This window comes from Bison bison, unplaced genomic scaffold (genome assembly GCF_000754665.1).
Source record: "Bison bison bison isolate TAMUID 2011002044 unplaced genomic scaffold, Bison_UMD1.0 scf7180017864490, whole genome shotgun sequence".
Classification (NCBI taxonomy): Eukaryota; Metazoa; Chordata; class Mammalia; order Artiodactyla; family Bovidae; genus Bison; species Bison bison.
The window spans coordinates 6,251,283-6,266,975 of NW_011495049.1; the positions used below are offsets into that span (position 1 = coordinate 6,251,283).

General features: G+C 44.6%; 1 protein-coding gene across 1 annotated transcript in view; it reads left to right on the forward strand.

Annotated features, from left to right (window-relative positions):
* The window catches only part of TENM2 (teneurin transmembrane protein 2), a 1,056,669-nt gene that overhangs the window by 1,019,370 nt on the left and 21,606 nt on the right, over positions 1–15,693 (forward strand). Inside the window, exons 26-27 of the mRNA XM_010863352.1 lie at positions 8,875–9,171; positions 10,623–12,237. Of these exons, the coding sequence (XP_010861654.1) occupies positions 8,875–9,171; positions 10,623–12,237 (1,912 nt within the window). The remainder of the gene's footprint in view (positions 1–8,874; positions 9,172–10,622; positions 12,238–15,693) is intronic.

Sequence of the window (15,693 nt, forward strand, 5' to 3'; positions counted from 1 at the left end):
TGGGATTTCTTTGGAAGGAATGATGCTGAAGCTGAAACTCCAGTACTTTGGGCACCTCATGTGAAGAGTTGACTCATTGGAAAAGACTCTGATGCTGGGAGGGACTGGCGGCAGGAGGAGAAGGGGACGACAGAGGATAAGATGGCTGGATGGATCACCGACTCGATGGATGTGAGTCTGAGTGAACTCCGGGAGATGGTGATGGACAGGGAGGCTTGGCGTGCTGCGATTCATGGGGTTGCAAAGCGTTGGACACGACTAAGTGACTGAACTGAACAAAAGCCATCTACAGATTCAATGCAATTCCTATTAAAATTCCAATGGCATTTTTTACAGAAGTAGAAAAACACTCCTAAAATTTGTATGGAACCACAAAAGACCCTGATGATCAAAGAAATCCTAAGAACTAAGAACAAAGCAAAAAGTATCACACTTCCTGGTTTCAAGCTCTAGTATTAAGTTATAGTCATCAAAACGTATGATACTGGCAAACAGACCAATAAAAAAGAATTGAGAGCCCAGAAATAAATTCAGGCATACGTGGTCAACTGTGTTTAACAAGGAGCCAAGAATACTTGATGGAGAAAAGAAAGTCTCTTTCATAAATTGTACTGTGAAAATTGGGTATTCGTGTGTAAAAGAATGAAACTAGGCCCCTTAGACCACTCACAAATATTAACTTGAAATGGAGTAATAACTTAAATGTAACACTTGAAATTATAAAACTTCTAGAGGAAAAAAATAGGGAAAAAAATCCTTGACATGGGTCTTGATAATGATTTTTTTGGTATGACACCTAAAGCATACTCAACAAAATCAAAAATAAACATGTGAGAACACATCAACTATAAAGTTCTACACAGGAAAAAAAAAAAAAAGCAAAGTGGAATAACTATAAAATGGGAAAAAAGTATTTGTAAACTATACATCTGATAGGGCTTCCCAGGTGGCAGAGTGGTAAAGAATCCACCTGCCAGTGCAGGAGGCACAAGAGACGCAGGTTTGATCCCTGGGTTGGAAAGATCCCCAGTATTCTTGTGTGGAAAACATCATGTATAGAGGAACCTAGCAGACTGCAGTCCATGGGGTTGCAAAGAGTTAGACATACCTGAGCAATTGAGATACATACATATATCTGATAAAGGGTTAACATTTAAACTATGTAAAGAACTCATACAATTCAATGGCAAAAATCCAATTAAAAATGGGCAAAGGACCTGAATAGACATTTTTACAAAGAAAATATATAGATGGCCAACAGGTGTGCTCAACATCTCAACAAGATGCTCAACATCACTGATCACTGAGTGAATGAAGTCACTCAGTCTTGTCCAACTCTTTGCGACCCCATGGACTATAGGAGCCTACCATGCTCCTCTGTCCATAGGATTTTCTAGGCAAGAGTACTGGAGTGGGTTGCCATTAATCACAAACACAATGAGACAGCATCTTACTCTTATTGGAATGGCCATCCTCAAAAGAGAAGAGATAATAAAAGTAGCAAAGATGTAGAAAAAAGGGAACTCTTACACTACTGGGATTGCAAATTGGCACAGACACTATGGAAAACAGTATGGAGGTTCCTCAAAAATAGAACTACTATACAATCCAGCAATTATACTTTTAGGAGTATGTCTGAAGGGAAAAGCCACTATGTCAAAGAGCTATCTGTATTCCCATGTTCACAAACAGCATTATTTATAATAGCCAAGATATGGAAATATCCTAAGTGTACACTGAAAGTAAACATATAAAGAATCTGTACATAGGTAGGTAGATGGAGACAGACAGACAACAGAATATTATGCAGTCATAAAAATGAAGAAATCCTGCCAGTAACAACAACATGGATGAACCTTGTGGGCATTGCACTAAGTGAAATAAGTCAGACAGAGAAAGATAAATACTACGTGATTTTACTTATAGTTAAAATATGTAAAACAAACAAAAAACCCCAAACTCATTGTAAAAAACAGATCAGATTTTTGGTTACCAGAGGCAGAGATGAGGGAAGTAGAATTAGAAGAAGGCGGTTAAAATGTACAAACTTCCAGTTTTAAGACAAATAAGTGCTATGAGTAATGACCATTATGACCATAATTCAACACTGTTGTATGATATGGGAAAGTTGTTAAAGGAAGGCATTACATAATGACAAGAGGGTATATTCAGCAAGAGGATATAGTGTTTACAAATATTTACGTACCCACTATAGGAGCACCTAAGTATATAAAGCAAATATTAACAGATCTAAAGGGAGAAATATACAGAAATATAGTAGGAGACAATATCCCACTTACATCAATGGGTAGATTGTCCAGACAGAAAATCAGTAAGGAAACAGTGGCCTTAAGCAATAGATTTGGCCAAATAAACTTAACAGTTATATGTAGAGCATCCCATCCAAAAACAATGTAATACAATGTAATACACATTGTTCTCAAGTGCACATGGAACATTCCCCAGGACAGATCATACGTTAGGCCACAAAATAAGTTTTAACAAATGTATAAGACTAAAATCATATCAAGCATCCTTTCTGACCACAATGGTATGAAACTGGAAGTCAATTACAGAAGAAAACTAGAATATTCACAAATATGTGGAGATTAAACAACATGTTACAGATCAATCAATCACACCAAAGACGTTCTCATACTGTTGCAAAAATTCTAGGCCCCGCACAACAGACTTCCTAACCTGGGCATCTGACAAAGGGACTGAGAAACTCCAGGGAATCTGACTTAGAAGGTCAGTGGGATCTGATTACAGATCTTTCACTGGACTAGGGAAACAGAATATCTTGGAGGGCACAAACAAAACTTTGTGTGCACCAGGATCCAGGAGAAAGGAGCAGTGACCCCACAAAAGACTGATTGAGACTTGCCTGTGAGTGTTTGAGAGTCAACAGTGGCCTGCCACGGGGTCAGGAGCACTGACAGCAACAGTCCTGGGAGGCATGGTGTGCTGGCATAAGTCCTCTTTGAGGAGATGACCATTACCTCTAACATAGTTTGGCCTCAGGACAGACTGCATTACCTGCCTCCTGAGAAACATGTATGCAAGTCAAGAAACAACAGAACTGGACATGGAACAGCAAACATCAAGGCTATATATTGTCACCCTGCTTATTTAACTTCTGTGCAGAGTACATCATGTGAAATACTGGGCTTGATGAAGCTTAAGCTGGAATCAAGATTTCCAGGAGAAATATCAATAACCTCAGATATGCAGATGACACCACCCTAATAGCAGAAAGTGAAGAGGAACTAAAGAGACTCTTGATGAAAATGAAAGAGGAGAGCGAAAAAACTGGCTTATAACTCAACATTCAAAATATAAGATGATTATATCAGGCCCATCACTTCATGGCAAATAGATGGGAAAGACATGGAAACAGTAGCAGACTTTATTTTCTCAGACTCCAAAATCACTGCGGATGGTGACAGCAGTCATGAAATTAAAAGATGCTTGCTCCTTGGAAGAAAAGCTATGACAAACCCAGACAGTGTATTAAAAAGCAGAGACATCACTTTGCCATCAAAGGTCTGTCTAGTCAAAGCTCTGGTTTTTCCATTTGTCATGTACAGGTCCATGTGAGAGTTGGACCATAAAGAAGGCTGAGTTCTGAAGAATTGATACTTTTGAACTGTGGTGCTGGAGAAGGCTTTTGAGAGTCCCTTGGACTGCAAGGAGATCCAACCAGTCCATCCTAAAGGAAATCAGTCCTGAATATTCAAAAAAAAGATTATAGTTACTGAGAACAGATTCGTGGTTGACAGTGGTAAGGGGTTGGGGTGCTCAAAATGAGGAAAGGGAGTCAAAAGATTCAAACTTCCACTTAAGTAATGGAGCTGTAATGTACAGCATGGTGTTTATGGTTAACACTGTATTGCATATTTGAAAGTTGCTAACTCTTGAGAGTCCCTTGGACTGCAAGGAGATCCAACCAATCCATTCTAAAGGAGATCAGTCCTGAGTGTTCATTGGAAGGACTGATGCTAAAGCTGAAACTCCAATACTGGCCACCTCATGCAAACAGTTGACTCATTGGAAAAGACCCTGATGCTTGGAGGGATTGGGGGCAGGAGGAGAAGGGGATGAGAGAGGATGAGATGGCTGGATGGCATCACCGACTCGATGGACATGAGTTTGAGTAAACTCCAGGAGTCGGTGATGGACAGGGAGGCCTGGCATGCTGCGATTCATGGGGTTGCAAAGAGTTGGACACAACTGAGCGACTGAACTGAATTGAACTGAAGAGTAAATCTTAGAAGTCCTCATCACAGGAAAAAGTATTTCACAACTGTGTACAGTGACCAATGTTAACTAGACTTACTGAGCTGACTGTTTTACAGTATGTACAATTGTACAATATTGAATCGTTCTGTTGTATACCTGAAACTAATAGAATACTGTATGTCAATTTGATCTTAACTTTAAAAATAAACATAAAAATCATTGATTTTAAAGGTGTGAAGAGAGTAAATCCTAAGACTTTTCCCTTTTTTTGTATCTCTGTGAGATGATGGATTTAACCTAATTTATTGTGGTAATCATTTCATAATATATGTAACTTAAATCACTGTGCTGTACACTTTAAACTTATACAATGAGGTATATCAGTTATCTCAATGAAGTGAAGTGAAGTGAGGACACTCAGTCATGTCTGACTCTTTGCGACTCCATGGACTGTAACCTACCAGGCTCCTCTATCCATGGGATTTTCCAGACAAGAATACTGGAGCGGGTTGCCATTTCCTTCTCCAGGGGATCTTCCCGACCCAGAGATCGAACCCAGGTCTCCTGCATTGCAGGCAGATGCTTTACTGTCTGAGCCACCAAGGAAGCCCAATTATCTCAATAAACGGGGGAAAATCCCAAATTAGCTCTATAATAAAATCCCATTCCCAGAATGAAATGAATTTGGGAATAAAATCCTACCCTGAATTATCAATGGCTAATGGTGTCGCAAAGAGTTGGACACGACTGAGCGACTGAACTAAACTGAACTGAATGATTAGCACCTATTACTTTTTTATGGTTGGTGTACCTGGGGCTCGTTAGCTTTTCAGTAACAGCAGCAAACCCAAATGGTAGCAGTCAGAGGTTTGGGAACCCTCTTCTGTGCTTGCCTACTATTCTGTTTTTTCTGCATTCTCAACACCTTCATACACTAATATAGTTGGTACTATGATAGTCATGCTTGCACATATGATTTACATGTTAGTATCCCCATGAATGCATGTTATAGCACTATACTTACATGCATGCACACACGATTATGGATATATGATTTGCCTGTTGATCTCCCCCAGGTAACTGAAGTAGAGCCTTATGGCTCACCAAGTATTTTAGCCAGTAGTACTCATCAGAATCGCCCAGCTTGGATTCCCTGGGAGGCTGATTCAGCAGTGGTGGAGTCAGTGCAGTCGCCGTGCTTTGAGAGAGCATCCCCGATGGTTTAGAATCACACGTCTGATGGAGAGCCGCCCATGGGGTGGGGGTGTGGGGGACGGCAGTACAGCCTAGGGGTGGAGGTGGTGAGCTCAGGATTGGGATCCTGGCCCCAACACTTACTGTGTAAGCGTGAGCACAGCATTTTAACCATCTGTGCCTTGCATGTAACGTGGGGATAATAGTGCCTGCCTGTGAGTGTTGTGAGGATTAAACAAGAAAAACATGGGCAGTGCTGAGAACACACCAAGCCCATGGCAAAAAGTTCTCAGGGCATGTTGCTTTGTTGGTGGTGTCCCTCCTTGCATTCCAGAGCAGGCACCATGCTTGACATGGGCAGAGATGTAATGTTTAATCAATAATAAATGCCCTGGGGCTGTGTGATATTAGTGAAGAGAAACAAAGGGGAAGAGTAAGGAAAGGAATGGACGGATGACTGAGGAAATGGGAAATACATAGGTACAGGCGGCTTAGGAAATCCTGAAAATCCTTCCTGTTGCCATGTGTTTCACTCTGCCGAATAAAATGTTGACGGGGTCTTGAACTGAAATTCTTAGACAATAGGCTTAAGGATATTGGTGGCCTTCTGCTGCTCTTGTCCCAAGTGAAGCGACCCAGTGTGGCCACATTTCTGTTCCCAGAGGAAGTGATCTTTCTAACCCAAGCTTGTGGTTTGCTCTGGTTATGATAACTCTAATACCGTATCTTCAGCATCTTCAATGATTCTGACAGCATTAACTTTTGGACATGTTAGAAATATCCTGCCATACTCACTCCTTTTTTGGATTCCTCCAATTACTGCAGGTTTGATGATATGAATCTTCCACTTAAAGTTGGATTTCCTTAAAAGCCCAAGAACTCACACCTTTATTCTCTTTCCATGCTTTAGATAAATGTTCTATCTCACATGTTCTGTCCCCTTTGCTCTGGGATGATTTCATGAAAACAGCAATGGTTTGGGGAATCAGGTAGTCCTGGGCTCAGATCCTGGCACTTCTCTAGTTATGTGAGCCCCCTCGAGCTTGGATGCTCATATATAAAACAATTTTTACCTATGTGTGAGAATAAAATGGAATCAAGTATGTAAAGTACTTAGCACAGTATCTGTCAAAGCATCAGGGACTTCTATCAGTTTAGATTAGCTTCAACTGCTGGTAACAGATTAGAAATAACAGGAGATTATACAAGATATAGACACTTTTTATGATCTAAAAGGAGTCTGAAAAGTGAAAGTGTTCATAACTCAGTCATGTCTGACTCTTTGTGACTCCATGGACTATAGTCTGCCAGGCTCCTCTGTCCATGGAATTCTCCAGGCAAGAATACTTGGAGTAGGTAGCCATTCCCTTCTCCTCAGTTCAGTTCAGTCGCTCAGTCGTGTCTGACTCTTTGCGACCCCATGAATCGCAGCACACCAGGCCCCCCTGTCCATCACCAACTCCCGAAGTTCACGCAAACTCACGTCCATTGAGTCGGTGATGCCATCTAGCCATCTCATCCTCTGTCGTCCCCTTTTCCTCCTGCCCTCAATCCCTCCCAGCATCAGAGTCTTTTCCAATGAGTCAACTCTTCACATGAGGTGCCCAAAGTACTGGAGTTTCAGCTTTAGCATCATTCCTTCCAAAGAAATCCCAGGGCTGATCTCCTTCAGAATGGACTGGTTGGATCTCCTTGCTGGTACAGATGACCTAGGTCATCTTGAGGACACCTAGGTTGACAGGGATCTAGACTCTTTCTCTGGATGAGTCTTTGAGGTTTAACATCCTCAAAGTCACCCCATATTCACAAAGTGAATACTGGAGCGCCAGTGATCACATCCACATTCCACCTAAGGAAAGGAGGGAGGAAGAACAAAAGGGTGCTTGCTTCCTGGCTATGTCTGCTTTCTTCAAGGTCCCAGAAGACCCAGCCAACGACTACTACTTAAATCACTTTACCTCTACCCAAGTCGCAAGAAAGCTGTGAAATGTAGTTCTTTACCTGGGTAAAGTGCTGCTCCCCAGTATAACAGCCGTCTGTCATATTAGAATTATTCCTAGTGCCCCCACCAGAGCTGCAATGTGGAATCCTTCAAGGGCTGTGGCAATGCTCTACAGTCATTTGACACATCTCAGGACACTCAGTGCACATCCAATATAAACAGTGTGGGAAATAGTAGAGCTGGTTGGTTAACTGGTCTAAGTCTAAAGACCTAAGTCCCAGACTAACCTACCACGTCACTGCTGCATGACCTTGGGCAAGTGTATAACCTCTGTTCAAGGCTTAGTTTCCTCAGTTGTGAGCATCAGCTCTGACAGTGGATGTAAATTGCCCAAGATAATGCCTATATAGACTGGCTCTGAACATGTGTCAGAGTTAGTATTACCATCATTATTATTGTTAAGTGCTATTGAATTATTACTATAAGGTAGGGAGGTACCAGACATCTTTCACATCCTTTCCTTCTGCATGTTTATACCTTCTCTTGCCTTCAGCAGTCACCCCGGGGATGTGCACATTTGTAGTCAATTATGTTGAAAGAGCCTGGGCTGAGTTGGCCTCATTCCCTTCAATTCCAGGCATCCACTCCAGGCTAGCTGAATCTCTAGAGTCCCTCTCATGTCCCCATACCCAGAGTGTAGTCTCTCAGCTCTGCCTTCGGAGAGAGGCTCTCTTCTCTAAACAGATCAACTGCTAAATAAATATTAAATTATATCTGGATTGTTCTTTTCAAATCTAAGTGAATCAGTTCTTCCCTTTGTTGGCATTCCCCAGCCCTATTGCTATCATCCCATTGGTGTCTTGCATCCTTGGCAATGGCGAGATTTTTCTCTAGGTGGGAGAATTAAAGGATATCGCGTAGGAATAAGGCTTTGTATTCCCAGATCGTGGTAAAACATGGATTTCTAAGAGCTCCTCCTCACCTTCCTGGGTACCTTTTAAGATTTTGGAACAAATCTTGGCACCTGCTCTCAAAAGTCATTAGCTGCCCATTAGTTGATGACGTGCCCAAAAAGCGTTTTAAGTGTGTAAATATACAAATTCTCCTGCTTGCCAAGATGGCCAGGCAGGACAGTCAGAACCCTGGGATCCAGGGCTATTGTAGATGGCCATGTAATTTCACCATTTATGTGGTCTACATGATGGCACCCCTGAGCTGTGCAGTGTACAGCCTATATAACTGTTCATGGTGGCCATGCCCAGATCAGTCATTTCCAGCCATAAGCAGCCTTGTTCCTGTATTCTAGTGAATACAACAAAAACTACCATTTCCTGTGTGTACTATGATGTAAAGGCTTTTAGGAAGCACTTCCCTAAATAACTTCAAGAGTATTTCTTCCTGTAAAGCACACACATACCCTGGCCACACCCTCCATAGCAACCTGAGCTAACATGCCCCATGATGTCTTTCAAAGCAGGCACATTGTGTTTCCCTAGGTCCATGGAAGAAATCTCTTGTCCATTGACTATGACCGGAATATTCGGACAGAGAAGATCTATGATGATCACCGGAAGTTCACCCTGAGGATCATTTATGACCAAGTGGGCCGCCCCTTCCTCTGGCTCCCCAGCAGCGGGCTGGCGGCCGTGAATGTCTCCTATTTCTTCAATGGGCGCTTGGCCGGCCTTCAGCGTGGGGCCATGAGCGAGAGGACGGACATCGACAAGCAGGGCCGGATCGTGTCCCGCATGTTTGCCGACGGGAAGGTGTGGAGCTATTCCTACCTTGACAAGGTGGGTGGACATGCTGCCCTTGCTCAGCTGGGGCTGTCTCTCTCATTCACACTGCTCTTTTTAAGCTGACCTGATACACTTTGCCATAAGACATTTTAACATCTTTACTTTGACACTACCAGGGCTCCCATGTACTCCCACCACCCTCTGGGAGGGAGGAAATCCCAAGGAAAATGTTATTCATAGCCCAGCACTACTACCATCAACAGGAAAAAAAAAAAACCTGCTAGACACTCGGTAATAGCGAAAAGAATAGATTGTCTGATTTTATTCCCCCAGAAAAGTGCTGTTGAAGTGGACAGAATCATGTCACTAGCAGCACAGTTCATCATTCCTTATGAATTGGAAATGCAGTGATTCATTTCTGCCATGCCTGGAATTAAGCCATCAGGGTAGGGAACTCTGCCCAAAACTCCAGCACACGGAGCAGTCCCCTCCTACTTGGCTTGTTGGCTGAAGCAGTCAACAGATTCTTGCTACATAATTCCCTGTGTCTGAAAGTGCCAGACTCAGGTTTCCGTGTTAGAAAAGGTCAGGTTGGAGCAGCAGTAAAAAAGAAGTCCCTTCTGGGAGCGGGGGACAAGACTTTTAAAGACTGCCTTGGTCATCTATCATTAGACAGGGGCTTGCTCAGCCTGGACCTCTCACCTGGACTCACCTCCACACAAGCCCATTTCCATTTCTTCCCTTCTTGCCTCCTGATGACAGTGGTCACTTGCAGACAGAGCTGTTACCTCTTCTGTAAGAGGGGCTTCTGTCTATTTGGTCCCTCCTCAATACTGTTCTCATTAGGACAGAAGATATCAGAATGAATGGTCAATCAGGGAAGGCAAGAATCTCCCCATGGCTTCAAGTTGGAGGTCATTTTTTCCCCCAAAGAATCAATGATTCCAGGTTACTTAATCTTTCCAGGGGCTTCTAAACGAAGGATGTGCTTTACGGTGAGACTTAGTAGGGGGTGCCCCCAAACATAGTATGTGCATCATACCTGCCCCCTGCCGGGCCAGCAGCAGTCATTTCTCACCAGTCTCAGGATGTCTTGTCATTGAGCCTGGAGGCGAACCCAGTGCCTCTCATCTCAGTCCTTCAAACCCTTACAACTCAGACTATGGTCCAGGCAACACCAGCATCACTGGGATGTTCCCAAAGTAGATTCACAGGCCACCTCCCCAATGCCCTCTCACACTGAACAATATAATCAGAATCTGTCTTTTCACCAGATCCCTGGGTATTTTACACATACATTAAAGTTTGGGGAGCATTCCTCTAGCGGCCATGATCCATAGAGTAGCATGCCCCATGACATCAATTCACCCTAAATCTCTAATCTAAATCTCCCCATCCTTCACAGATTTTGAATTGCCATCCAGGACATGGAATAAATTCCGTCCATTTGAGCACTGGGTCCTAAATGGCTAACTCACGTGTTCCCTTCCCCTTTCCTCCTCCAGTCCATGGTGCTCCTGCTACAGAGTCAGCGTCAGTACATATTTGAGTACGACTCCTCTGAGCGCCTCCACGCTGTCACCATGCCCAGTGTCGCCCGGCACAGCATGTCCACCCACACCTCCATTGGCTACATCCGCAACACCTATAACCCGCCTGAAAGCAACGCTTCCGTCATCTTTGACTACAGTGATGATGGCCGCATCCTAAAGACATCCTTTTTGGGCACTGGACGCCAGGTATTCTACAAGTATGGGAAACTCTCCAAGCTATCGGAGATTGTCTATGACAGCACTGCCATCACTTTCGGATATGATGAGACGACCGGCGTCTTAAAAATGGTCAACCTCCAAAGTGGGGGCTTCTCTTGCACCATCAGGTACCGAAAGATCGGCCCACTTGTGGACAAGCAGATCTACAGGTTCTCCGAGGAAGGCATGGTCAACGCTAGGTTTGAATACACCTATCACGACAACAGCTTCCGGATCGCAAGCATCAAGCCTGTCATAAGTGAGACTCCCCTTCCCGTTGACCTCTACCGCTATGATGAGATTTCCGGCAAAGTGGAGCACTTCGGCAAGTTCGGGGTCATCTACTATGACATCAACCAGATCATCACCACGGCCGTGATGACCCTCAGCAAACACTTTGACACCCATGGGCGGATCAAGGAAGTCCAATACGAGATGTTCCGGTCCCTCATGTACTGGATGACGGTGCAGTATGACAGCATGGGCAGGGTGATCAAGAGGGAGCTGAAACTGGGGCCCTACGCCAACACCACTAAGTACACCTACGACTATGATGGGGATGGGCAGCTCCAGAGTGTGGCCGTCAATGACCGCCCCACCTGGCGCTACAGCTACGACCTCAACGGGAACCTCCACTTGCTGAACCCAGGGAACAGTGTGCGCCTCATGCCCTTGCGCTACGACCTCCGGGATCGGATAACCAGGCTTGGCGACGTGCAGTACAAAATTGACGACGATGGCTATCTGTGCCAGCGAGGGGCTGACATCTTTGAGTACAACTCCAAGGGCCTCCTAACGAGGGCTTATAACAAGGCCAGTGGCTGGAGCGTCCAATACCGCTATGATGGCGTGGGGCGGCGGGCTTCCTACAAGACCAACCTGGGCCACCACCTGCAGTATTTCTACTCTGACCTCCACAACCCGACTCGCATCACCCATGTCTACAATCACTCCAACTCAGAGATAACCTCGCTCTACTATGACCTCCAGGGGCACCTCTTTGCCATGGAGAGCAGCAGTGGAGAGGAGTACTACGTTGCCTCGGATAACACGGGGACGCCCCTGGCTGTGTTCAGCATCAATGGTCTCATGATCAAGCAGCTGCAGTACACCGCCTATGGGGAGATTTATTACGACTCCAACCCTGACTTCCAGATGGTCATTGGCTTCCACGGGGGACTCTACGATCCCCTCACCAAGCTGGTCCACTTCACACAGCGTGATTATGACGTGCTGGCGGGACGGTGGACCTCTCCAGACTACACCATGTGGAAAAATGTGGGCAAGGAGCCGGCCCCCTTTAACCTGTACATGTTCAAGAGCAACAATCCTCTCAGCAATGAGCTGGACTTGAAGAACTATGTGACAGGTAAGGACCTGGCCACCTCAGTTGGGCAGTGGCTCCCTGTGGGGTGGTTGTCCTAGTAGACTATCAGGGACTTTGAAACAAGGTCTTATGTCTGATGCTAGGAGAATCCTGGAGGGCTGTGTACACTGCCAGTACAGGATTGAGAACAGTCAAGCAATCACAGTACAGAGCAGTCCTTAGCTCTATTTGAAGAGAAGTGTGAAAATGTTAGTCACTCAGTCGTGTCTGACTCTCTGGACTCCATGAACTCTAGCCTGCCAGGCTCCTCTATCCATGGAGTTCTCCAGGCAAGAATACTGGAGTAGGTTGTCATTCCCTTCTCCAGGGCCATCTTCCCTGGAATTAAAAGTCCCATGCTCTACCAACTGAGCTAGCCAGGCAGCTCTGTTTGAAGATGTCCTGGCTATTTTCAAGTCCTTTCCATTGAAATAACTTTTATAAGAGCCCTCTCTAACTCAAAAGAGGAAAGCAACCTTATGAAGGAGGAAAGGATGAGACCCTAATCTCAGAAATACCTGGTTCAAATTCTTTTATTTATAAGTCAAAGGACCTTGGGCTGGTTGTCCAGTATCTCTGAGCTGTAGTATCCTCCTCTGCAAAAGGGCACTAACAAAATCATCTCACAGAGTGATCGTAAGAAGGAAATGAACTTATGTATGTAAAGTTCAGTGCCTGGCACTTAGAGGACGTTCACGAAAGGGTATCTGCTTGTGTTATTAACATCACCATTACTAGTGAAGCAACGAAACAGCGTGGGTATTGAGATGTCTGTGACCCAGCTCCTGACCTTATGATGAGGCTGGTGAGAAACAAATACAAATAAGCAGTGATAATGGAAAATGGGATTAAGTCCGTGCTACCATATAGGTGTTTGTCCAGGTATTTATTCAACAAGCGTTTTTAAGGCACCAACATGCTTCATTCTGGGGTTCAGTTCAGTCACTCAGTCATGTCCGACTCCTTGTGACCCCATGGACTGCAGCACGCCAGGCTTCCCTGTCCATCACCAACTCCCGGAGCTTACTCAAACTCATGTCCATCCAGTTGGTGATGCCTACTGGGGATGCAATGGAAACAAGGCAGACACTTCTCTCAAAGAAGTGTGTGTGTGGTGCATGTGCAGATGACTTCAGTTTTGAAAATTTTGGCATAGTCCAGAAGGGCCCCACCTCAAACCTTGAGAATGAAGGGGATCTTGGTGGTAGAAATGAGCTCAAGGCTGAAGAAAGACATGAGCAAAAGTCCAAAAGGACAGGGGACTTCCCTGGTGGTCCAGTGGCTAAGACTCTATGCTACCACTGCAGGGGGCGCAAGTCCAATCCCTGATTGGGAAACTTAAATCCTGCATGCCACTCAGAGCTGAGTCACAGAAAAAAGAAAAACAGGTCAAAAGGACATAGGAAGCTTGGAGAGAGGTCTGGATAGACAGGTCAAGGAAGGCAAATAATCTGCTTCTTCATGCTAAGTGAGAAACTGGTTAAATGAGGGTCCTTATCCATCCGTCTGTTCACCTATTGACAGATATTTTCATCTAACATATAAGTACTAGAGATGCAGTGGACTGCAAGATAGAGCCCCTTTTTTCGGGGAGAGAAACAAGGAAATCTGGATAGATGGATGGATAGATGAAGGAAAAAGACCAATATTCAGCAAAGAATATGGAGCCATCTCACCTGAACATGCATTATAGATGAATAACAGTGAGGACCCCAATTCCAAGCCCCACCCCAAGTTCCAGGGAACTCATAGCTCTTAGCCATGGGCCAGGGAAGCATCAAGCCCAGAGGGTCCCTACCCTCAGGTAACCAGGGATCACTTATCCATCCCCAAGATAGGAAAGGAAGCAGCAGCTCCCTGGAGCACAGTGTGGCCCTCAGTGCCCCATGCTGCAGAAATAGATGACCTTAAAGGTCAACTTCTGGCCATGCTGTGCCTTACTGACAAGTTCCAGAGCCTTTGAAGTTGAACCCAGCATCCCCCTACAACCGAAGCAGCTGGTACCTCAGGAGTACAGGAGTTACAGCCAAGCTAGTTCCCTCCTAGTCGCCCCACTGTGCATCATCGGGAGGCCCTGCCATGCTACTCTGCCAGGGCTTCTTCTCTTCCCCAGGGCTTAGCAGGGTTTGTGTCCACCCAGCTCACTGCAGTTTCTTTTTTTTTTTTAATTCATTTATTTTAACTGGAGGATAATTACTTTACAGCATTGTGGTGGTTTTTGCCGTACATCAATTTTAATTGGTCATAGGACTATATGTGCCCCCTCCATCCTGAACCACCCCCCACCCTATCCTTCCAAGTTGTCACAGAGCACCAGCTTTGGGTGCCCTGCTTCATCCATCAGATCGCACTGCTTATCTATTTTACATATAGTAACATATATGTTTCAATGCTGTTCTCTCAAATCATCCCACCTTCTCCTTCTCCCACTGACCACACTGCAGTTTCTAACTAAAGGTGTCTCAGGAAAACACACACACCCCTATATATATAGTTTCAGATAATGACAAGGGCCGTGAAGATAAATGAAACAGCTAAGAGTCAGAGAACAAAGGATCTCATTTCTTTGGGGTGCTCACAGAGGAAGGGCCATTTGAGCTGAGGCCATTATGAAGTGGGGAAGGGAGAGGAAGTCTCCAGATGAAGACACCAATAGGAATGGGGTGGCAGGCCACACCTATCTCAGGCATAGAAGGCGGCCTCCACCCCCAAGAATGCACTTCCCAGATTCCTCTTGGCACTGGACACCTTGGGGATGGATCAGCCAGAAGCAAATGGAAGTCGTCAGTGTGGGCTAAACAGACACCCTACAGCTACCAAGACCCAAACAAAATCATTTGCAAAGCATATTCAACCTCACTTACTCTCCTGGTTCTCCCAAGAAGACTGTGGCTCAGATCATGAACTCCTTATTGCCAAATTTAGACTTAAATTGAAGAAAGTAGGGAAAACCACTAGACCATTCAGGTATGACCTAAATCAAATCCCTTATGATTATACAGTGGAAGTGAGAAATAGATTTAAGGGCCTAGATCTGATAGATAGAGTGCCTGATGAACTATGGAATGAGGTTCGTGACATTGTACAGGAGACAGGGATCAAAACCATCCCCATGGAAAACAAATGCAAAAAAATCAAAATAGCTGTCTGGGGAGGCCTTACAAATAGCTATGAAAAGAAGAGAAGCGAAAAGCAAAGGAGAAAAGGAAAGATATAAACATCTGAATGCAGAGTTCCAAAGAATAGCAAGGAGAGATAAGAAAGCCTTCCTCAGCGATCAATGCAAAGAAATAGAGGAAAACAACAGAATGGGAATGACTAGAGATCTCTTCAAGAAAATTAGAGATACCAAAGGAACATTTCATGCAAAGATGGGCTCGATAAAGGACAGAAATGGTATGGACCTAAGAGAAGCAGAAGATATTAAGAAGAGATGGAAAGAATACACAGAAGAACTGT